A 23031-nucleotide genomic window follows, 5' to 3' on the forward strand; every position below is an offset into this window, starting at 1 on the left:
CTTTTTAAGGTTACCAAAAGAAAAATTTTAAGAAACTCCAAACAAGGGGGCTGGAGCAATAGCACAGTGGGTAGGGCATTTGCCTTGCACGCGGTCGACCCGGGTTCGATTCCCAGCATCCCATATGGTCCCCTGAGCACCGCCAGGAGTAATTCCTGAGTGCAGAGCCAGGAATAACCCCTATGCAACGCCAGGTGTGACCCAAAAAGAAAAAAAAAAAAAAAAGAAACTCCAAACAAGACAAACCTCTAGCGTCATAGATGAGAACTTACCAAAGGACTTAGTTTGAATTTGAATTTTTTTTTTGCAGTGCGAGGGATCAGATCCAGTATTTCATAAATGTAAGGCAGGAGCTCTACCACTAAGCTATATCTTGACTCCAAGAGCTTATTTTGGGGCTCAGAGGTACAGTGGGTTAGGTGCTTGCCTTGTATGCAGCCATCCCGGGTTTTCTCCCAAGCACCCCAATATGGTTCCCCAAACATGCCAGGAGTGATTCTTGAGTGCAGAGCCTCAAGGAGTGCTCGGGGGACCGTGTAGAATGCTGGGACTCAAACCCGGATCAGCCTCGTGTAGGGCAAACGCCCTACCCCCTGTACTACCGCTCCAGCCCCCAAATAATTCTTTTTAGCTTTCAGAAGTCAGGTGAGGCCCTTTTGTGGACACAGAGATGAAATAATGGGCAGAGGCCGTGTGGGCAACAATTCTTAAGTTTGTTAAACCAGTGTTTCTCAACCTTTTTCTGACTGTGGCCTCTTTCAACCCTTGTTTCCTTCTTATGTATCCACCTCCCACCTTTCCAGTTGTCCCTCAAGTCTGGTGCCATACTCCTCCTTGGAATGTCCTCGAGGCAAAGGGACTGTGTGGCTCCCAGCTGAGAATCACTGGGTTCAAGACTGGATGTTTGCACAAAAGTTCTGGAATGTATGGCATTAGTCTGAGTGATACTAGCTCTCACTGCAAAAGAGCCTAAAAGGTTGGGGCACCAGAAGGATAGTACAGTGGGTAGGGCATTTATCTCAGATTCGGCTGACCCAGGTGATCCCCAGTACACAATAAGGTCCCTGGAGTCTGCCAGGAATGACCCCTCTGCATAAAGCTAGTAATAAACTTGGAGCACTACTGGGTGTGACCCAAAAACCAAAAAAAGAGAGCTGAAAATGGTGCTCAGTGCAAGAGTGGATTCCTGGGAAGACACCTTAAGACCATAGGGAGCAGGTCAAGGCATTAGTTTTCAAAAAAGACCTCAAAGATTTTTGCATCAATAAAGATGAAAAAGAATCAGATCAAAGAGCCTACTTGGCACAGATGCTCTCATTAATGGAATGCACGACTTCTTGGATAAGATTCTTAAAGACTATTTTTGTATGTGACATTTTTGTATTTGCTTTCGATTATGTACTTTTACTTTTCTCTCCAGAAACAGAACTTTCTATGGCAAGGCTTTGATAGATATTTGGAATTACCTTTTTTGTTTTGTTTTGTTTTTGGGCCACAAGGGCTATATTCAGGGCTTACCTCTGGGATGCCAGAGGTTGAACCCTTTTCACTTTTTGGGCTACAGCAGGCGGAGAACGGGGTTTGCTCCTGTCTCTGTACTCAGAGATCACTCTTGGATGGCCTTAGGAACTACATGCGGTACCGGCAATTGAACCTAAGTCGGCCTTGTGCAAGGCACACCTTACCCATTTAACTATGGCTTCGGTCTCTCAATCTGGGATTACTTGAGAAAACCTGATTTTGTTGGACACATTGTTTTCTAATTTTGTCTAATTTTCTCCTTACACATTCACCCTTTTGGAGGGCCACACCCAGCGATGCTAAGGGGTTACTCCTGGCTCTGCACTCAATCACTCTTGTCAGGGCTCGGGAACTACAGAAGATGCCAGATATTGAACCTGGGTTGGTCACAGGCAAGGCACGGGCCTTAAAGGCTGTACTCTCTTGGCCCTATTCTTACATATTTCCATCACTCGACAACTCCTGCTTTTAGTATTCCTTTTTCAGTCGTGTCTATAGGGTTTGGCTACAACCCAATGGTGGTCCTCAGCTTTATGCCCCGGGGGATCCTCTGTTGCCCGAATAGAATGAGATCGGTCACAAGTATATACTCTCTGGACCCTACTATTCCCTCTTTCCAGGTTAGTTTCTTTTGACAAATGTCACTCTATATGGCTCTTCATTCAGTGACACTACTTCAAGTACTGCCTAAACTTAAATGGCGATTTGAAAGCAAACTGCTTAATCTGTAATGGGTGGCTAGTGATCTTCCTTTTTACGAAGATACTTCCAAAATGAAACAGTAATTATTACTCCTATAGTGCTCTACTGATTCGGGCTGGGTAGCCATTTGCTTGTCCGTGTACACAAGTGGTAACAGAAAACCCAGTCCTCTCCTGGGTCCTGTGAGTCACCTTCAGACTGTGGGGTTTCTCACCCTCGTCAACAACTTCAGTCAACAGATGATCCCTCCCTGACTTATGCCGTAGGAGCCGCCTGTAAGGGACTCGGTTGTTGGGTCTCTTTCTTAGCAGGAAATAAACCTTACTCATTTTATTTTTGGTGTTCAAGTTGGGAACCCTTTGGGTTCACTCTTACGGGGCTCTCCGACTCGGGGGTGGCGCAGACCGCCGACCCTTCCCGCCCCCGAGACCAACTCGCCGTCCTCCCCACGTCGCGGGGCTCCGAGAGGCTCCGCCCTGCCCCCGGAAGACCAATCCCCGGCTCCGCTCGGGAGACGTCACAATGGCGCCCTCGAGGTCCCGCCCTTGGACGGATGCCGTGGAGGCCCCGCCCCACCCCGTTCTTTGCGTCCTTCCGTCTTCGTCGTGGACGGAGGTCTGCTCGGCGTCTTCCTGAAGGCGAAGGTGGGGGTTCGGCGTGGGGACAGGCCTCTGGTCACGGCAGCAGCCGAAAGTGAGGGTGGAGGGCGGGAAGCGGCTCCCAGGCCTGCTGCTCGAGGGAACGGGGACGCTAGGCCGAGCCGAGGGCGGGCGCGCCGAGCGAAGGGCTTCCGGGAGCGCCGCGTGCGCTCGGCGGGCGGGAGTTGTGGCCTGGTGCCTGCCGCGCGCCTGGCCCCGCCCAGGGCTCGCTGCCAGGGGTTTCCATGGTGACGGTAAACAAGCCTCAACTGCCTCGGCTACAACTGCCAAGTGCCCCGCGTTCCGCCCTGTAGGTGCTCAGAGGGACGGGCGAGGTGCCGGATGTGAGGAAGAGGGGGAGCGTGGAGACTGAGCCCAAGGTGAGGGGCGGGCCGAGAGGGACGGGCGGCGGGTCGAGGCTGAGGACCACACACGTAGCACCGACTGGGCCCCCAGGCGGCGGTGGGGAGGAACCGCGGGCCTGAGATTGGGGGTCGGGAGACGACCTCCGAGGTAAAGGGCCGCCAGGGCGGGCGCGGGGGCCGAATCTGGGGGGCAGACGGAAGCGGCGTCCGCGGCGAGGGCGAGGGGGCGGCGGGGCCCGGGGCGCTGGGGGTTGCGCTCAAAGCGAAAGCGGCGCTTCACGTGGCCGTGCGCCGCGGCGGGGGCGCCGACTGGTCGCGCCTGGCTCCTCCCCCCTCCCACGTTCCCGCTCGCCGAGGCCGCGCCGCGCTCGCTGCGGCCTTTTCTTCCTCTCCGCCGCGGCGTGTGTGCCCTGAGCGCCTGGCTGCGTTTGCCGAGGTATTTGGGGGTGGGGGGATTTGGGACGTGGGGGTGGGGGTGGGGGGAACTCGTGCCTCGCGACTGGGCTTTGTCTGCTTTCGACTCGGAGGCCGTTTCCATTTTCCTGGCCCTGGACTTCTTTTGTGTCTTTGAAAAAAAAATTTTTTTTGGGGGCCGACTTCCTGCTGGCGCCGAAGAAACTTCGGGACGCGGCCGGCGTTCGCGAGACGCCCTTCGCCTCGTGTGTTCGCGCGCCTTTAGCGGAAGGTGGCGCGGGGGGACGCGGCGCGAGGCGCGGAGACCCCCCCCCCGAATCCCCCCCCGCGGCCCTGGTCCGAGAGGAGCGGTTGGGCGGCCGCAGGCCCCTCCCTCTCGTCGGGGCCCTACGCGGCTTCTCAGGTGGCGACCACGCTTTCCTCAGGCCTTCGGGTGGGGGTGGGGGTGGGGGTAGGGGGGGCTCCTCCCCAGACCTCGGGCTCTCGAGAACCACCCCCGCCCCCCACCGTGTGTCTGGTCTCTGGGGACTGGCGTCCCACGTGACGCCCTTCTGGTAGTTTCCTTGTCTCGCCGGCTCCCGGGACCGAGCGAACGGGCTTGTGGAGTTTTCTCAACTCTAGGCGAGGGCTGGGGGCCTTGCGACCCGCGGGGGGCGGCGGGCCGGCGGGCGGACGCGCCCGGAGCGGGGCCGGCGGGGCCGGCGGGGCCGCCTTAGCTTCCGGGAACCGTTTGTGGCGGCGGCGGCGAGGCGCGGGGGGAGGGGCGGCCTTGGGAGCCGGCGAGTTGGGCCCCGGCCTTCACGGCGGGCCGACTGCGCTCCGTGTCGTTGGAAGCGAGCGGTAGTTTTCTTTTCGTCACGCTTTTGAAAGTTTAAGTTGGTTTGTGAGTTTCGGCTTAGTAGTAAGAAGGGACGTGGTCCAGTGTCCGTTTAGACCAAATTTCAAGAGGGCTGAAAAGGGACGGTGTTCAGCGTTTAATTCCAGCCAAGATTTTTTTCTTCACTCTAAAATAGTTGGGGCCTGAAGGACAGCAGCAGCTCATGCTTGTCTACGATTGTCCCGGATTCGATTCGGGATGTGACCAAACAGAAAAGCGCCCTAAAATAAAATAATTAAATGTCCCGCTTGGAAATGAGAACTGGGGAAAGGGGTTTTTTACTAATAATAAGTAAGCGCTTCCTTGGCCTTGGGGAATCCTAGGTTTCTGTAAGCGCTTTTATTTTTAATTGCGAATGCGAGGCCTACGCGAGACCTCCGAGCTGTATCTGGCCCACATTTCAATGGTTTTTTTCCTGTAAATTTATTATAGTACTTGCATGTAACAGTATTTTTTTGGTTGTTTCAATTTAATTTTTTTCAGGCTTTTTTTTTTTTTTTTTGGCTTTTTTTGGGTCACACCCGGCGATACTCGGGTTACTCCTGGCTCTGCACTCGGGAGTTACTCCTGATGGTGCTCATGGGACCATATGGGATGCTGGGAATCGAACCCGGGTCGGCCGCATGCAAGGCAAACGCCCTACCCGCTGCGCTATCGCTCCAGCCCCTAATGTCTTTTTTAGAAACGGGTGGTGACTGCATTTAGCTTGGATATCATAGCAAAGCTTCTGTTAAGCGTAAATGTTACAAATGTGAATTTAAAAGAAACCTTACTAGAGAATGATTAAATAGGAGCTAAATAGGAGCGTCAGTTCACGGATGTGGCCCAAATTAAGTGAATACATAGTGCTACCATCCTGGTAAATGCAGAAATGGGGGGTTTCACGAGATAACTTTACATTACCCTTTGAATGTCTGAACTCTGACTTATACTTTGTTGAAACACTTATTTGATCCATTTTAATGAGACTACGTTTTCTAGCTGCATGATAAGGATTTTACTGTCTACTGTACAGATAGAAAATGGAACCCTTGAAAGCTTGGGGCTAAGACATCAGATTAGCCTGCCAGGTACCTTTGTTCTCATCTAGTTATTTGAACCCTTAGGGACTTGTGAAGGACAAGAAGGTGGCCAAGTGGGAAAACCAGCCACAGCTAAGATCTACCTAGCTTACTTTACTACAAATCTAGACGTAGGCTTTTTTTTTGTAAATAATATTTTGCTATAGTTAGTTACAAAGGGGACTTTTTAAAACTATAACCATAGTACTATTTAAACATCTAAAGAGACAATTCTTGCTGTAACCCGAGTGTTCAAAACGTACCCAATTGTGTAATTGGAGGGGGAGGCGCATACCCACCCGATGGTGCTCAGGGATCACTCTTTAACAGTTCTGGGGACCATTTTATTTTGAATGCGGTGCTAGGGATCGAACCCAGGTCAGCCATTTGCAATGCCAAGTGCCTTTCAGCTGTATTATCTCTCTGGCCTTTAATTGGTTAGTATATTTAATCGGTTGGTTGGTTTGAATTGGACTCTTAAACTAGGTCACACCTTACTGGTAGCTATCTTTTTTTTCTTCTGGGTTATTGGCAACACCTAGCTATTCTCAGGGATCATTCCTGGCGGCTTTCGGGATCAAAACCTCTGTGCATCCAATTGCAAGGCAAAAGAGCCCTACTTCCTGGACTGTCTCTGGCCCAGGAGTGTACAAATTAAATAATTTCCTGGGGCTGTAGGGATAGCACAGCTGGTGCGGCGTTTGCCTTGCACGCGGTTTACCCGGGTTCAGTTCCCAGCATCCCATATGGTCCCCTGAGCACTGCCAGGAGTAATTCCTGAGCGCAGAGCCAGGAGTAACCTCTGCATTGCCGGTGTGACCCAAAAGCCAAAAAAATACATACGGGTTTCCTTGTTACAGTTGTGTAGAGTTCTATTTATATTCACTATGTTTTTATGGTTGCATAGATGTGTGATGTTTAAAACTGTTAGGTGATCCTGTGATGTTATGATAGTCATCTCTAAAGGCTAGTAAGATTCATTTTAGTTTATTTTGAATGCTTAACCAGATGCGCATACTGCTTGGTTTTCCCTATATTATTACAAGGTTAAAGGCTGTTAATAATTTTCTAGTCTTAACTGTGCCATTTCTAGTTTTTACTTTATTTCATAATCTGGTTTTTGCGCCAAACCCCTCTTAATTTTTATTTTTTGTTGTCGAGGACCCAGTATTTGGCACGTGTGATTATTTACTTTTTACCAATCTCCAGCATGAGTCTCAATTCCTTGTATATGCCCTAACGCGCCAATAATTATTGTTGTGGTCATGTGATTAACATAGGATGTTTTTTAACTGAAATAACTTCCTGCTTTGATGCTTGATTTAGCCAATTTGTGGCTGAGGGAGGCATTCAAATTTATGTTCTGACGTTATTTGAAATCTCAAGTATCTTGAATAGATCCTTTGTTTTATAGTATAACTCTAAAATAAATCTACCCACCAAGCTCTACCGTCAGTTAGGTTATTAATTTATTTATTGTGGGGCTGGATGGGTCTGCACAACTAAAGGTGCTTCTTGACCATATGGCATGCTGGGAGTTGAACCCAGGTCTGCTGTGTGCAAGGCAAGTGCCCTACTTACTGTTGGTCATCCCTGTTGGGTTGATTTTTAAAATTCCACACAGTATTTGAGAATGTCTATTTATAGCCAAGAGAGTGTTGTCAACTTACGGATTATTGCCAGCATAAAAGGTACTCTAAATATTTTATTAAAATTCTTGACATCAGGATGAGGTGGACATCTTTGATTTTTCTAGGGTCTTTTTGGGAGTAGAAGGATTTGGGCCACACCCAAAGCCAGGAGGAGTAACCCAGTTCGATCACGCCTGGCTCTGCACTCAGGAATTATTCCTGGCAGTGCTCAGGTGAGTATCTTGGAGAGGGATGCTGGGGGTGGAACCTTTGGCATTTCTGTGCAACGCTGGCATCCTCTGGCTGTACTATCTCTCCAGCTCTCCAGCTCCTCTAAGGGCTTTTGTGACCAATTTGTTCATAGACTGAGGTATTTTGGGGGTGGGGGGCAGCACATCCCTGGCCTTTCAGTGTTTTTAATATTGCATAAGAGTTTCCTGTATTGGGGCTGGCTGGAGTGATAGCACAGCGGGTAGGGCATTCGGGTTGGATTCTCACTATCTCATATGGTCCCCTGGGCATCCCAGGGGTAATTCCTGAGTGTAGAACCAGGAGTAACCCCTGTGCATTGCCGGGTGTGACCCCAAAAAGCAAAAAAAAAAATTTCCTGCATTCTGAAATTGGAGTCATGGTCAGGAATTTCTACCCTTACTTCCAAGTACAGACGAATTTACCAGTTTTTCCCTGTTTTAGGATCTTGGCTTTTCTTAAACACTGTCACTGTCATCGTGTTGCTCGTTGATTTGCTCTAAACACCCAGGAGAAATTCTTCATTAATTCGTATTTTGCTTCCGTGTTAGTGTCAGTGTGACAAATTTTACTCTTGTGGGATGAACTACAGTTGAGTTTCTGGAATAAAATCACCTTAATTGTGAGATTATTTTGTTATGTGTATTGTTAGGTTTAATTCGATTTTCTCGTGTTTTGGGGCTATACCCAGCTGCGTTCAGGGCTTGCTCCTGCCTGTTGCTGCTCAGTTTTTCCCCAGCAGTGCTGGGGGAATGTGCTGAGTGTTATGCAAGCACCTTACCTGCTGTACTATCTCCAACTAATTTGCTGTTGTGGGGAGCCCATGCAGCAGTGCTCAGAGCTTACTTTGGAGAGTGCTTTGTGGGCTGTGTGTCCCCAGTTTTGGTATAGGGGATCTATCTAATCCAGGGCCTCACACAAGTGAGGTATGTGCTCTACTACCGAGATACATCAACAGCTTCTGTGGGTTGTCTTTATTTTAAAATATCTTTTAGGGGCGTGGGTTGTTGCTCTGGGTCCAATTATTGAGCATGCCTGGTAACTGAGGGGGTGGTGGGAACCTATTGTACTAGGGTTCTATCTTAAGGGTCTGGAATTTAGCTTCCTTGTTCCCCCCCACCACCACCACCAATATATAGGTTTCTGGAATGACAGAACTGAGTTTTGTTGTATTAGTCCAGGGAATTTTTAAGTGTTAGGGTCAAACCAGGCAGTGCCTCAGTGATGCTGGGGGTCAAATCCCGGTTGACTGCTTACAAGGCAAGGCACCTTACCTGCTACACTATATCTCTGGCCTGAACTCCATTTGTATATTCTAAAATAAAATCTACTTACATGTTCCTCCTGTTTTGACTAAGTTTTCAGATTTTCATCTTTTCCTCTCCCCTTCTCTTGGTTTTTAGGCATTTCTTCCACTTGGTTTTACAGGATATTTCTTTGCACTTTTCACTTCATTGCTATTTATCTGCATTAAACTTTTTAGTACCAGAAGTCTTTTTTTTTTTTCTTTTTTTGTGGTTTGGGGATTGAACTTAAGATTCCAATTCTCATATATGCAAGTTATGTGCTGTACCCCTGGGCCATGTCAGACACAGAACGTGCTTGTTCGTTGCTGCCACTCTAGGCAGGTTTGCTCAGGGATCACTCCTGGTGTAACTAGACCCCAAGATTATTTATAATTCGTGTATTTAAAAGTGAAGTGAAAAATATCAAAACCCTTAATCATTTTTTTCTGCTTTCCATTCTCTTAAAATCACATTGTTTTCTTAGATTTTAGACCTGTAACATCTCTAGATGCTAGAGTCCTTCTAATGTAATTTTATAAAGTTCTCTTGACATGTCCTGTGCTGTTCTTTGACTGTAGACTGTAGCAAAGGATAAAAGGAAGCTATAGCAGTCTTGACTCCTGTGGCAGCTGCATGGGACATGGCAAGTTGTCACATCTATGGAGCACCCAGAAAAAGTCCTTTTTTTTTTTTTTTTGGCTTTTTGGGTTACACCTGGCGATGCATAGGGGTTACTCCTGGCTCTGCACTCTTGGAATTACCCCAGGAAGAAGTGCTCAGGGGGCCATATGGGATGCTGGGAATCAAGCTGGATCGGCCACGTGCAAGACAAACGCCCTACCCGCTGTGCTATCACTCCAGCTCCAAGTCCAGTTCTTTTAGGCCCCTCAGGTGACACCTTCCCTTCCTGAGGAACTGTGGGTTTGATGCCACAGTTTCCCTAGAGATAATTATGATTGTACCCCACAGGCCTCCCTCCGGAGAGGCCTTCTCAACTCCAGCAACTGACTTCTTTTCTACCCAGGGACCTGGGGGGAGAGCAGTTGAAGAGTTGGTTAAGGGGTTGTTGGGCAGTTTTGTTAGCATTTGTATTTTAAGTTGTTCTCCTAACCCTATGTTTTAACTAGGCTGAAATTAGATGTATTTTGTTATGGAGAGAGTACTGTCGCAGTTAATTCAGATTAATTTTTTTTCTGTTGAGAAGTTTTTAGTAATAAAATGGTCTCTGAAAAATTTATCTGATACATTTTTTAATATATCAGGTCAATTGTTATGCACTGAACATTAAATTATTTTAATACCAATTATTGGTATAATTTACCTAATAATACAAGACTATACAATATGCTCTTGTGCTTGCTTGGCAGTGCTCAGGGGCTATTCCTGACTTTGTGATCAGGAGACCACATGCAAGGCAAAAACTTAACCCAATACTATTTTTTGGGACTCTTAATTGTGCTTCAGATTTTGAGAGATGAACATGGTAAAATTGTATTGCCCCAAATTGTAGTATATATTAAGTGGTCAACAATTTTCATGCTATTTAATAGAAGAAATGAAGTCCTATACGTATACACACAATTACATAACATATCCTTTAATGGATGGAAGAGCGTATTTGATTCTTGGCATTGCAAAATTATTTGAAGTTAATGGAATAATGATACAGCTACATCTTTTCTTAAACTGCTTGGGCAGCTTTACATGTTTGTCTTGCCCTGTTCAGAAAATTGGATCAGAACTCACACTGCATGGACCTCCTAACAAGTGGAGGTGGGGTGGGTAGTGCTTTTGTGTGGGTGGGGGAGTGGTCCAGACCTACATCATCTCTGAATCCCTGCTAACAAAAAAAATGGTTTTATCAGCCACTGAAATGGGGCCTTGCTGTTGCAGTGAAATATAACAAATAAGGAGCTGAATTTTGTCATGTACTGTCCCATGAGAGGGAATTGTTTCTCCCCTGGGTACATCAGTTCTCAAGTGGAAAACATGAGTAGAAACAATAGCTAAAATTTTCTTTAGTGAACTTAATAGCAATATACAGATTAGAAGCATTCATCACAGAACAAAAGTACTCTGCAAAGCTACCAAAACATTCTGGCAAGGGGAGGGCGGTATCTTAAATAGAAAAATTCTGAATATGCATCTAAAGGAAATAGGTAATGTTTAAAAACGAAAACATAATGCAGGCTTCTAACACTTGAGTTTAAATCCTTAGCTGTATACTAGGGACACAAAGCTTGACATTTTGCTTTGAGGGGTATGTCCTGTGTGGCAGGATTATTCCTGGCCCTGTGGTCCGGGATTACTCTTGGTGGTGTTCTGGGAACCATACAAGGTGCCAGGTATCTTCACCTCATTAGGCATGTACAAGGGAAATGTCCTACTTGCTGTAGGAAGTGTTCTGGCCCCCAAGTTTGGTGTTCTTACCTGATAACGCTTCTGATCTGCTTAAATCTTAGAACCCCAATGTAAATTAAACCCATTTTCTTGTTTTTCAGAATTAGTCACCTTATATTCGATTGCTTAGTTCATTCTGTATATCTAGTACAGTGTAGTGCGTGCACAATATTTCCAGGGTTTAAATAATACAAGTTGAGAAACTGCACATCACTTTATCCACTTAAAAGTTTTCCACTGTAAGATTCCCACTGCTGGATTTTTAATATCTCCATACATCTTTTCCACCTTCATTTATCAGTTAGCAGCTAGACTTTGCTGTTGCAAAGCAGAAAGGAAGCTCACAGTATCTTTCCAGAGTTTTTTGCATAGTGACTGAGATCATACTCCTCACACCTGGAGGTCACAAGTGCTCACTTGTGGCCTTTGCACCACTTCTAGGACCCCACATAACTTCAGAAGGTCCTTTCTGGCTTCTAGTATTTCCCTCTGTTCCTGTTTGTTGATCTCAGCTCTGGCTGCAGCTGTCTTCAGGTGTTTTCTGCTTCTACTCAACATGCCTCCCCTGTGTCTTCTGTTCCTTCACTGAGCAGGAACCATATCACGACTATTAATTATTAACACTAGTCTGGTCAGCAGCAGCAAATTAAGCTGAAAAGGCATTATGTAGAACAACTTAACTGCTTTTATATACATTCAAATAAGAAAACTTAAGCCAGTTACATAAACTAAGATCCTATTTTGGTGAGGATTTCTAGGAAATAAAGGGAATGCTTATGAAGTACTGACACCTGTTTCTGGAAACTCCAAAAACAAGAATGGGGGGGTGTGCTTAATTTTTAAAAGCAAATATATTCACATTCTTTGGTGTTTACTATATATTTTAGTTTCATATAAATATGTGAATATTTAATTTTTAAGTGGGGGGATTGAACCAGGTCTCTTTTTTAAACTTAGGTTTCTTTTATTCTGTAGCTGTCCCCTGGCTCTTTTCTCTGGAGCTCTGCAGACTTGCATCACCATATTTCATTTGTGGCACTTCCCCAGCCCCCACCTAGCACCTCATACAAAGCAACTTTTTTTTTTTTCACCTGCTTGTTCTGGGGGACCCAGGACTTAGTCAAGGCCTTGACCCGGAGTATCACTGTATTGTGACCAAGAATGTTAATCTTGTATTTAAGTTGGTATCTCTATTAAATAAGATGATTTTGAGAACGTAATTTTATTATTAAAAGTGCCAAACAAAAGTATAAAGAAAACTAATGTTTCAATACTTATGAAACTATGGCCTAGAATGCCTTTATTACCACTCCTACAGACTACTTAGAAACATCCTAGATTAGATCCTTTTTGGGAGGGGGTTGGGGTAGAGGGCCCACCTGGCTATTTTCAGTCTGGGCTTTTTTTCTTGGATCACTCCTAGTGGACTCTGGGGTGCCGAGAATCGAACCCTGTTCGGCCGCGTGTAGGGGAAGCGCCTTACCCGCTGTAGTATGCTCCTTACATTTTATGCCCCTTAAAATAATCATTTCAAAGTAAAGTCAGCAGAAATAAAAATTATTTATTTCCATAATGTAAGAACAGCACAGTTTATGCTGGCATGATTGCAGTCGCTTTCTCAGTCTTTGGGCGCTCGCCATTCTGGCTCCCCTATGGCCTAGATTCTCGTTCATAATCTACTTAATGGGACTCCGCTTGTATTTCCTTACTTTAATAAAAGTTCTTGGGCTGGGGTTGTAACAGTATTACCTGCCGGGCACGTGTGAGGCGGCACCGGGTTGATACCGTGGCAAAAACAATTTTTCCTAAAATCAGTTTTGTTTTTTGGTCACACTGGCGATGATCTGGGCTATTACTGACTATGCTAGGGAATCACCCCTTTTGGGTCCCGGAGATCGGACCTTAGTCGGCCTCGTGCCACGCATTTTACTAGCTGTACTATCCCTCCGCGCACCCAAAAATAATTTATTTAAAACTATTCTTGTATTTACTGAAGGAGTTGCTGATACACGAAGTGTCTATCATTTGTCCATTAGTTTCCATTCCAAGATTTAACCGTGTCTGCAGAGGACTCGGTTAAAAAAATATTCTCTTTCGGCGTGTGCGCGCCCCGACTCCTTAACACCCGCCCCGCTCTCCCCGCGGTAGGCGGCGCGGCCTGGCCCCCGCCGGAGATCTCGCCGCCGCGCCCGCCCTTCCTTGTTACTTTCCCTCCGCCCACTTCCTGCCGGCCGCCCGCGCGGGCCGCACCTGCACGGCGCGTTTTCATTGGTGACATCTTGGCGGGCCCGTCGGTGCCACTTCCTCCTTTGCACCCCGTGACCCACGTCCGGCTCGCCGCGCTCGCAGTCACGCGGCGTCGGCCTCTGGGACGCAACCCTGCGAGCGGCCTCCGACTCCGCATTCGCCGCCCCGGCGCCCGGGCCCGGACCCGTCGTGGTGAGCCGTCGCCCACTGACTCCCTCTCCTGCCCCCGCGAACGCGAACCCCAGGGCTTCCCTTTTCCGTACCCCCCCTCCCAGGAAGTCTCTCCCGCCGCTCTGGTGGCTTCCCAGCTCCACCCCTAGGCCGGGAAGCGCTGAGCTCCCCCTCCCCACTCGGGGAACTTTGCCTGGTCGCCACGACCGGCCTCTGAAGAGGGAGTCTCACGGCCCGGGGTAGCTGCGCCGCTGACTAACCGGCCTCTGGCTCGGCCCTCGGCCCTGGAAGTCCCCGCTGCGAAGCGCGTACTCCCTTCCCCCCACCCCCGCCCACAGCTCCTTCCCGCCTCCGCCGAGGGCGCTACTGCCGGCGCCCCGTGACCTCTTCTCCCCTCCCCCACCGCCCGGCCGCCTCTCCCGCCCGATCCCCGCCCCGGAAGCTCCGGCTCACTCCGCCCAGAGCCGGGTTGGGGCGCCCCGGGGGCCAGCCTCGCAACGGGGCGGGGCCGACTCGTAGCTGCTGAGTCGCCCGGCCGCCCGCACGCGCCCCTGCCGTCCGCTTCCCGCTCAAACCGCGCCGCGCGCGCCCGAGGCTGCCGCTTCCGTGCTGGCTGCCGACAAAGGCGGCGCCGGGCGGCTGCGAGCGGCTGCGTGAGAGCTGGGCCGGTACCCCGGCTACTGGCCGAGGATAAGGGCGGTTCTCCCCTCAGCGCGGGTAAGTCAGTCCCGCGGAACAGGCCGTTGGCGTCCTGCGTGGCCGGCGCCAGAGCGAAACTTTCCTGAGTTAACTTGTTTACCGCCGGTGGGGGGAGGAGTAGTAATGGCGGATGGGCGCTAGCAGAGCGCGTGGGAGGGCTCCGCAGCTAAAAGCTGGAGACGGCGCCGAAAAGTCTTAAGGTCTGCGGGACGGTGACGAAGGGTCGTGCTCCGGCCGAGGCGATTCCGCCCGCCCTAAGAGTTTTTCTTGGCCGCCATGAGCCGCCAGGCGCGCCCGGCTGATCTTAATTGAATCGGCCTGAGTGCCGCCAGCCGGTCCGGCCGGTCCGGCGAAGAGCCGGTTCTGCGGGGGCGTCTGCAGCCCGACCCAGAGCTATCCGAAAATTACCGGGGTCCGGGGGCACAGTCTTGGGAGCAGTTGTGGGAAATCTCTGGGATGCCCTCTCCTGCTTCACCCTGTCTTTACGGGGGACCCCGGAAATGTGGAGGGCGCTGCGTTTCTCGTTTGTGTAACCAAAGGTTCGTTGTTCGTTTTGTGAGAGTTGACTTAAGCGAGACTTAGTCGGCCGTTTTGTGCCTGTACTGGGAAGATCCCATGAGGAATAGAAGTGAACGGGGCTCATTAATTTTACTCTTAAGAGCTTAGCTTTGGGAGGCCAAGGGGACGAACGGTCTAGCATGTTAATACTCCTACAGGAGATTTGAATTAGCAGTAAACTTGAACTCATTTAAATGTGCCCATTGCCCTTTTGCGATTTGAAAGATTTTTTTCAATGACTTCAGGTCGTTATTAAGAATTATCTAAGTAAAACTACCGTTTGGGAGTGAAGTATCCTCCCCGATAGCATTTAGGATTACTCCCGACACTGGGCTTCGGGAGCACTACTGGTAGGCTGCGGGATGAACCTGGGTATACTTGCACTGTGCCCGGCTCAACTTTACCATTTCTATCTTTGCAAAACCAAGACTTTGTTTTTGGAGGATTCTTGAGTGTTTCTCAACTGGAGAATGTAGAAAGCTAAGGCAGGCTGCGTTTTGGGGAGGGAAAGCAAAACCAGAATCCCTTTATTTTCAAAATGTCTTAAATTTCAACACGTATTTTAGGTAACACAGGTGGGGCAGGCACGCCCTAGAGTGCTCAGGATTTAATTCCTGAAAGTGCTGGGCTACTGTGCTGTGACTATATGAGGTGTCCCCAGCAAATTACTTCCTTCAGTGTCTTCAGCCTGGGAGTGGGGTCCATGTAAATTGGAAATGCTGTTGAACAGTATCTAGTAGTAAGCAACCTCAATTTGGAGCCCTTCCCAGTGAACATTAACCATTGCTCAGTTCTCCTTTCAGTTATACGCTCTTCCCTTCTTCCCAGCCTGGCCCCACCCACATTTGGAGCCCCTTGGCCCAGGAGATTTAAGTCACTGTTGTGAATGTTTCCTGTACAGAAACTGGAACTGGACTAAAAATCCTGCAAATGTGTTAATTCTATGCTGTTACTCTATCATTTATGAAAAGGTAACCTTTTAAGTAGAAAACTGTAGGGTAGGGTTTGTTATAAATGCCCCCTCTTTCTAAAGGATCTACATGGAAGTTCACTATATTTTCAGTTGCTTGGGCAGGTGTTAGACAGACTGCCACATGATTTTTTTCTTTTTTTTCTTTTAGGACTGTTCGTTGCCTACTAGGATTCTATCCCAGTTGTGGGCATACATACCCTCTTGTGCTTTTAAGGTGAGTTATACTTGTATATTCAAGCTGATTGTTTTCTTATAAGTCAATTTATTGTCTTGCTGGAATTTCCAGTGAGGAATGGAAAAAGAACATTTTATTATTGGGCTTTGTATATGTTGGTGTGCACATTACCTGTGGTATGCCTGCTCATATAGCCCCAACTTGTATCATTACTACATCTGACTCTGCTCTTGCTATCTTATCTGGGAAACCTGCACTCTACAGCTGAGCTACATCTCTAGTCCCTGAAATGTCTGTTCTTTGTGCTTCCTGCTTTTGTCTTTCCTTTTAAATATGCTGTTATATACTGTCTAGAAAGAGATGGGCAAGGAGGGCTCTCCCACCACTTAATCTCATTCTGAGGCTATTGCTCTGGGGAGTTAGGGGGTGAGTCTAAGGAGCGATTAAACAGATACCTAGTTTGCTCTCAAGGACCTCTGGAGGCACTTTCAGTTTTGGTTTTTGGACCACACAGGGCTTAAACCTATTCTGGGATCAAATCCAGGTCAGCTGCTTGCAAAAGCCACAAACAAAATCATTGGGCTTGTGGGGGAACTTTTTGAACATAAGGAGATTGCTATCAGCATTGTTTGTAGAATAGGAATATCATTTGGAGCAGCGGCATATTTGAGAAGAGACTGAGGATTAGTAGGATTAAACTAGACAGAAGGTTGGCTTCTTGGAGAGTGACCCAGTGTGTCAAATCTGATGCTCTGCTCAGGAGTAATTGGATAGAGATATTAAAGGGGAAGTAATGTGAGTTAGGAAATATTCCATGTCAGAATTTCACGATTTAAGCTCCCCTTTAACCGTGTTAGGGAGGTTATTTGAGTGGTAGTGTCTGAACACTTGAGCTGTTAATTGGGTTTTAATAATGGTTAGCCATCATGCTTGAAGTTTAAGAACTTAGATAGCATTTTTGAAGGAGCTGTTGATATTGTGATCATGGAATAGTAAGAAGGGATATGAAGATCTTAAAAGCCTGTTCCATCAAATTGCAAAAGATGGAATTGGGATTATTGAATTTATACTCTTGATACTTGGTGATACAGACTGAGTAGCACTTAATGTGAGGAACATAGTACTTAAGAGCAAGATTTATAGAGTTCAGGTTGGTTGATGAATCATTCCCAGACACAATGAACTGAATTTGAGGACTTGGTAGAACAGTCCTAGGGGAGTGAGTGTTCAGTAGGCCACTTTGTTCTTTCATTGCAACCATAGAGGTGTTGAAAAGGTTGCTTTTGGATGAGAGATAGTACAGCAGACAGCACTTGCCAGGAGTAAGCTGTGAGCACTGCCTGGTGTGACCCCAAAACAGTTGATTTTAGTTGTACTTAAGAGTAACTGTGGAGTAGACTTGTAACATTTTAGGCCTCTGGAATCCAGGCCTGAACTTCCGTGTTCTGTGCTTGGAGATTATCCTAAAAGATCTAGGGTCTGGGCCAAAACTTAGTGATTTCCCTTTAGTTGAATGTTTAGATTATACATGTATCGGTTGTGAGAGTTTGTAAGGAATTAATAGGAAAAACCTGGAGAATCCCTAAGAGCCTAGGAGATTACTCATGGCATGGCAACAAGGTCTTTTTTTTTTCTTTTTTCTTTTAACAAGGTCTTTTGGAACTGGAGAAATAATGCAGCTCGCAGCAACTTGCCTAACAGGTGGCTTACTTGGGTACAATTCTTGTCACTTAGTGATCCCAGACTGCCTAAAGTAACCTTTATACCCTGGCAGTTGTGGTCCAGATTTGTCTCCAACAAACTTTGAAGGTTCTAGATTAGAGTAACATCCCTTTGGGCTATCTGGTCCACATAGTTTACTGAAAAGCACAGTAGTTTTAATTGACCATAGGGAAGCTACCCTAGATTGGTTAGAAATGAGCATAGTGTACTCGATGGTTAAGTGCAGTGTATTCGCTAGAGTGGACTTATAATTTCTAATCTATAAGAATCTACTCCTGGCTGTGCACTCAGGGGACCATATGGGATGCTGGGAATTGAACCCAGGTCGGCCCCATGCAAGGCAAACGCCCTACCCGCTGTACTATCGCTCCAGCCCTTATAATGATATATTTGTATATAATATAATCTACTTGTAGATAAATGGCAGTAATCACTTTTTAAAAGGTCCTATTCAGTAACCTGAAGCTTAAGAGGGTCCAGCTGAAGGTATATTTAAAGAACATTTTTAAAAATTTTTTTAGTAGTGAATCACCATGAGGTACAGATACAGACTTAAAAACTTTCCTGCTTGCGGATTTAAAGAAAGTACATTTTTGGTTTTATTTATCCAAATATCTTTGGTTCATCTTAGATAAGGCTTTGTTGGAATTTTTATTTCATGCATGGTGATTAGTTTTGTGTGTGTGTGTTGAAAGGTAGTTTGATTAGGCATGTATTGCCTTTTTTTTTTTTTTTTTTTTGCTTTTTGGGTCACACCCGGCGATGCACAGGGGTTACTCCTGGTTCTACACTCACTCAGGAATTACTCCTGGCGGTGCTCAGGGGACCAAATGGGATGCTGGGATTCGAACCCGGGTCGGCCGCGTGCAAGGCAAATGCCCTACCCACTGTGCTATCACTCCAGCCCCCATGTATTGCCTTTCATGTTTGCTGGATGTTACATGTATTTTATGACAACCTGTCTGAAAGAGCACTGCACCTTTTACCACCCCTTTTGTACTTGAGAAGGTTTTTTTCCACCTCTTTGTTTTTGGGCCAGACTTGGCAGTGCTCAGGAGTTACTCTTGGCTGTTTTCAGTATCATTCCTGACAGTTCTCTCAGATCATGTGGTATGATGAGGATTAAACCCCTGGTTTGTCACATGGCCAAGGCTTTAGCTGCTGCCCTTATCTCCGCCCCAAGAGATAAATGATAAATTGCCTGTTTCATATTATAATGAGAAGAATGAATTGTTTATATTTGTATTGTACATAATTCGCTGACAAGTGTTGTCAGGTGTCTGTACATCTTCCGTTTGTCCCATTTGACTGAAGTGGTGCTTTGCTTTGCTTTTGGTGTCATGCCAGGACCTAGTTTTTTCCTGTTAGGAGATGTTCTCAATTCTTTCTGAATGCTGCCTGAGTTTATTCTTCCTTGAAAATACTGAATGGCCATTAGAATTTGTTCGTGGTGGTGATTTTTGTTAGCTTTAGTTTTAGTCCATGCTTGGTGGTGGTGTGGGGCTACTCTTAGGTCTATTATGTTCACCTTGATCTCTGGTACTGGGCATCAGTCACACTGCTCTTCTACATAGCAAAGTATATGCTCAGTCTGTTAAAGTATGCTCTCTGGCCCAGATCTTCTCTCCCAGAGGATTTTTGTTTCTGCTTTGGGTTATCCGTGGCAGAGCTCAAGGCTTACTTCAGGCTCTGGACTCATCACTTCTGGTGGGATTTGGGAGACCTTATGGGATGCCAGGGGATTAGACCTGAGTCGCTACAAGGCCAAGCAGTACCTACCCTACATGATGGTATCATTTCTCCATCCTCTCCCAGAACACATTGGTTTCAGTTCTCAGACCCTTAATGTTTTTTAGAACCTGTTTTAACTCAGTTATTTGGTAAGTATCTTAATGGTTTAGTCATTATTCCCCTGGAAAATGGGGAAGGGTAGTTATTTGCATGTTCATTATGTAAAGTGAAAATTTATGTAAAATAGTTTTTGCTTTCTTTTCAGCCACAAAAATCTGCACCCAAGCTTGTTTGACATCTGCCCTATAAAGTGTCCATGATGCTGGGCCCTGAGGGAGGTGAAGGCTTTGTGGTCAAGCTCCGTGGCCTGCCATGGTCCTGTTCTATTGAGGATGTGCAGAATTTCCTCTCCGACTGCACGATTCATGATGGGGCCGCAGGTGTTCATTTTATCTACACTAGAGAAGGCAGGCAGAGTGGTGAGGCTTTTGTTGAACTTGAATCAGAAGATGATGTCAAATTGGCCCTGAAAAAAGACAGGGAAAGCATGGGACACCGGTACATTGAGGTGTTCAAGTCACACAGAACCGAGATGGATTGGGTGTTGAAGCACAGCGGTCCAAACAGCGCTGACACCGCCAATGATGGCTTCGTGCGGCTTCGAGGACTACCATTTGGATGCACCAAGGAAGAAATTGTTCAGTTCTTCTCAGGGTTGGAAATCGTGCCAAACGGGATCACATTGCCTGTGGACCCCGAGGGCAAGATAACAGGGGAAGCCTTCGTGCAGTTTGCTTCACAGGAGTTAGCTGAGAAGGCACTAGGGAAGCACAAGGAGAGAATAGGGCACAGGTATATTGAAGTGTTTAAGAGCAGCCAGGAAGAAGTTAGGTCATACTCAGACCCCCCTCTGAAGTTTATGTCTGTGCAGCGGCCTGGGCCTTATGATCGGCCTGGCACAGCCAGGAGATACATTGGCATTGTTAAGCAAGCAGGCCTGGATAGAATGAGATCTGGTGCCTACAGTGCAGGCTACGGGGGCTATGAGGAGTACAGCGGCCTCAGTGATGGTTATGGCTTCACCACCGACCTCTTTGGGAGAGACCTCAGTTACTGTCTCTCGGGGATGTATGATCACAGATATGGAGATGGCGAGTTCACTGTCCAGAGCACCACTGGGCATTGTGTCCACATGAGGGGGCTGCCATACAAAGCCACTGAGAACGACATTTACAACTTCTTCTCTCCACTCAACCCAGTGAGAGTTCATATTGAGATTGGCCCTGATGGAAGAGTAACCGGTGAAGCCGATGTCGAATTTGCCACTCACGAAGAAGCCGTGGCAGCTATGTCCAAAGACAGGGCCAACATGCAGCACAGATACATAGAACTCTTCTTGAATTCCACAACAGGGGCCAGCAATGGGGCATATAGCAGCCAGATGATGCAAGGCATGGGGGTGTCTGCCCAGTCCACATACAGTGGCCTTGAGAGCCAGTCTGTGAGTGGCTGTTATGGGGCTGGCTACAGTGGCCAGAATAGCATGGGTGGATATGATTAGTTTTGTAGGAGCATTTGAGTTATTTCAATCAAATTTTCACACGCAGCCAACAAGCAGTGAAAAGCAGTTATTTCTCTAGAGGAAGCTGTGGGACCCATTTTGCACCATGAGTTTGTGAAATCTGGATTAAAAAATTACCTCTTCAGTGTTTTCTCATGCAAACTTTCTTCTAGCATGTGATATTGAGTAAACTAAAACTATTTTCAGCTTTTCTCAATTAACGTTTTGGTAGTGTACTTCAAAGTGATGTTATCTGAGTTAAAGTAGTTTTGAGTACGTTCAGTGTGGATCTTTTACACCACATCACCAAGAACACATTGGGGAGACATGCTTTTTTTTTGTTTTGTTTTATTTTTGGAAAACTCAAGGTGCTAGATCCCTAATTCAAAGAGGAACATTTCTCATGTTTGTTCATTCTAGTTTATTTTCATTTAAAATCTTTTAGGTTAAGTTTAAGCTTTTTAAAAAGTTAGTTTTGAAAATTGAGACACAATACTAATACTGTAGGAATTGGTGAGGCCTTGACTTAAAACTTCCTTTGTACTGTGATTTCCTTTTGGGTGTATTTTGCTAAGTGAAACTTGTTAAAAATTTTTGTTAACTAAATTTTTTTCTTAAAATAAAGACTTTTTCACAATGACTGGCACAGACTATCTACTCACCAAAAAGTAGCAAAATGGCTGGTTGGTTGGAGAGAATTCCTTTTAATACTTAAGTGTGAATTTTAAAATAGTTTTAGGGCATGAAGTCTATGTTTCCCTTATTCTTAAAATGAGGCTTAAACAGATGTTTTTTAATTGTTACGTGGAAACGGTGGAAACAATGGAAACGGTGAATATCTATTTGGCAATAGAAGCACAGTCCCAATCTCCTGTGACATGTGTGTTTCATTCTTTGTCAGCGATTTGTAATGTCCTGTTCAAGTCTCATACATTGTTAATATTAAGCTAGGGATTCCTTAGTTTTGAGTGCTACATATATTAAGTTTCTTACATAAAATGAGCTGATAAAACCTTTTTCATTTCTATAGACTCATGGGTTAGCAATTACAGGTGATTGCAAGGTACACTTTCTCAAGCTTGACCTGCCTGCAAATTGTCACTAGAAATTTTGTCATCCACTAGTGAGCAGTGGAAAGCATTGTCTAAATTCCAGACAGTTCTACACAGTTACTACCATAACTTTCAACTTTTATGACACACTAAATAAAACCATCAAGACTTTAAAATGTGAATGGAGTTTTTTTGCTCTAGTTATTTTCCAACTTTCCCACCTGTCTTTTGATGGCATATAGCTTGAATAGTCTAGTTTCATCTGTTCACACCAGTCTTCATCTGGTGTGTTCAGTAGACTAGCTTCAGAGACAAAGTGGTCCTGGTTGAGTCTTGAACTCTGCTGGCTTTTCCTGTCTCATTGGATCTTTCAGGCCTAACTTGTACCTACCAGCCTTCCCAGTGTTCAGTCACATGGTCTGAAATAAGATAGTGGTATCAGTCAAGAATGCCAACTTCGGGACAATTAAAGCCACTAGGACTTTGCTAAGCCACAAACAAAACCTGTGGTTCAGACGGGTGAAATGCACCCAGAATTTGAGCAAATTAAGTGGGGTGGGTGGGTGGGAAAGGGATATAAAGTGAAAGCCGCCTCTTACCATTGTTCAAGTTCCATAGTCTTGGGGCCATGCCCTGTGATGCTCACAGATCACTTGTGGGTACTCAGGATTGTGTAGTGCATTTATTTCTTGGGTCACCCAGCAGTGCTCAGTAATTCTGATGGTGCTCAGGACCAAATAGGATGCTGGAAATAATTGCTGGCTGTGTGCAAGGTAAATGTCTACTACTTACAAGTACTATTGCTTCAGCTCTTCCAGTCTCATTTAAAACAAGTAACAAATTGCTGGTAAGACACTCATCTTTGCCTTTACTATGGCCCTAGTAAAGTTTTTCACAGATCCATTGATGTGCAGTTAATGCCAGGCCCTGCATGTTGACAGTACGGTTTTAATATGGAGGACCTGGGTTCACTTTACCAGCATTCCCAGAAACCTGCC

The 23031-nt window shown here is 46.5% G+C and overlaps 1 protein-coding gene across 8 annotated transcripts; it reads left to right on the plus strand.

Moving 5' to 3' along the window:
* Positions 1 to 2799: 2799 nt before the first annotated feature.
* On the plus strand, positions 2800 to 22215 carry HNRNPF (heterogeneous nuclear ribonucleoprotein F). Of its 8 annotated transcripts, none has more exons than XM_055118827.1 (4): positions 2836 to 2867; positions 7335 to 7442; positions 15941 to 16006; positions 19686 to 22215. In XM_055118827.1, the coding sequence occupies exon 4, from the start codon at positions 19737 to 19739 to the stop codon at positions 20979 to 20981; it is 1245 nt and encodes a 414-aa protein (XP_054974802.1). In that variant the 5' UTR covers positions 2836 to 2867; positions 7335 to 7442; positions 15941 to 16006; positions 19686 to 19736; the 3' UTR covers positions 20982 to 22215. The 8 variants fall into 8 exon arrangements, with proteins under 8 accessions (XP_054974803.1, XP_054974802.1, XP_054974808.1 ...); XM_055118830.1 differs by lacking the exon at positions 2836 to 2867 and adding an exon at positions 3647 to 3662; XM_055118828.1 differs by lacking the exon at positions 7335 to 7442 and having other exon boundaries at positions 2800 to 2867.
* Positions 22216 to 23031: the final 816 nt, after the last annotated feature.

This window comes from Sorex araneus, chromosome 11 (assembly GCF_027595985.1).
Source record: "Sorex araneus isolate mSorAra2 chromosome 11, mSorAra2.pri, whole genome shotgun sequence".
NCBI lineage: Eukaryota > Metazoa > Chordata > Mammalia > Eulipotyphla > Soricidae > Sorex > Sorex araneus.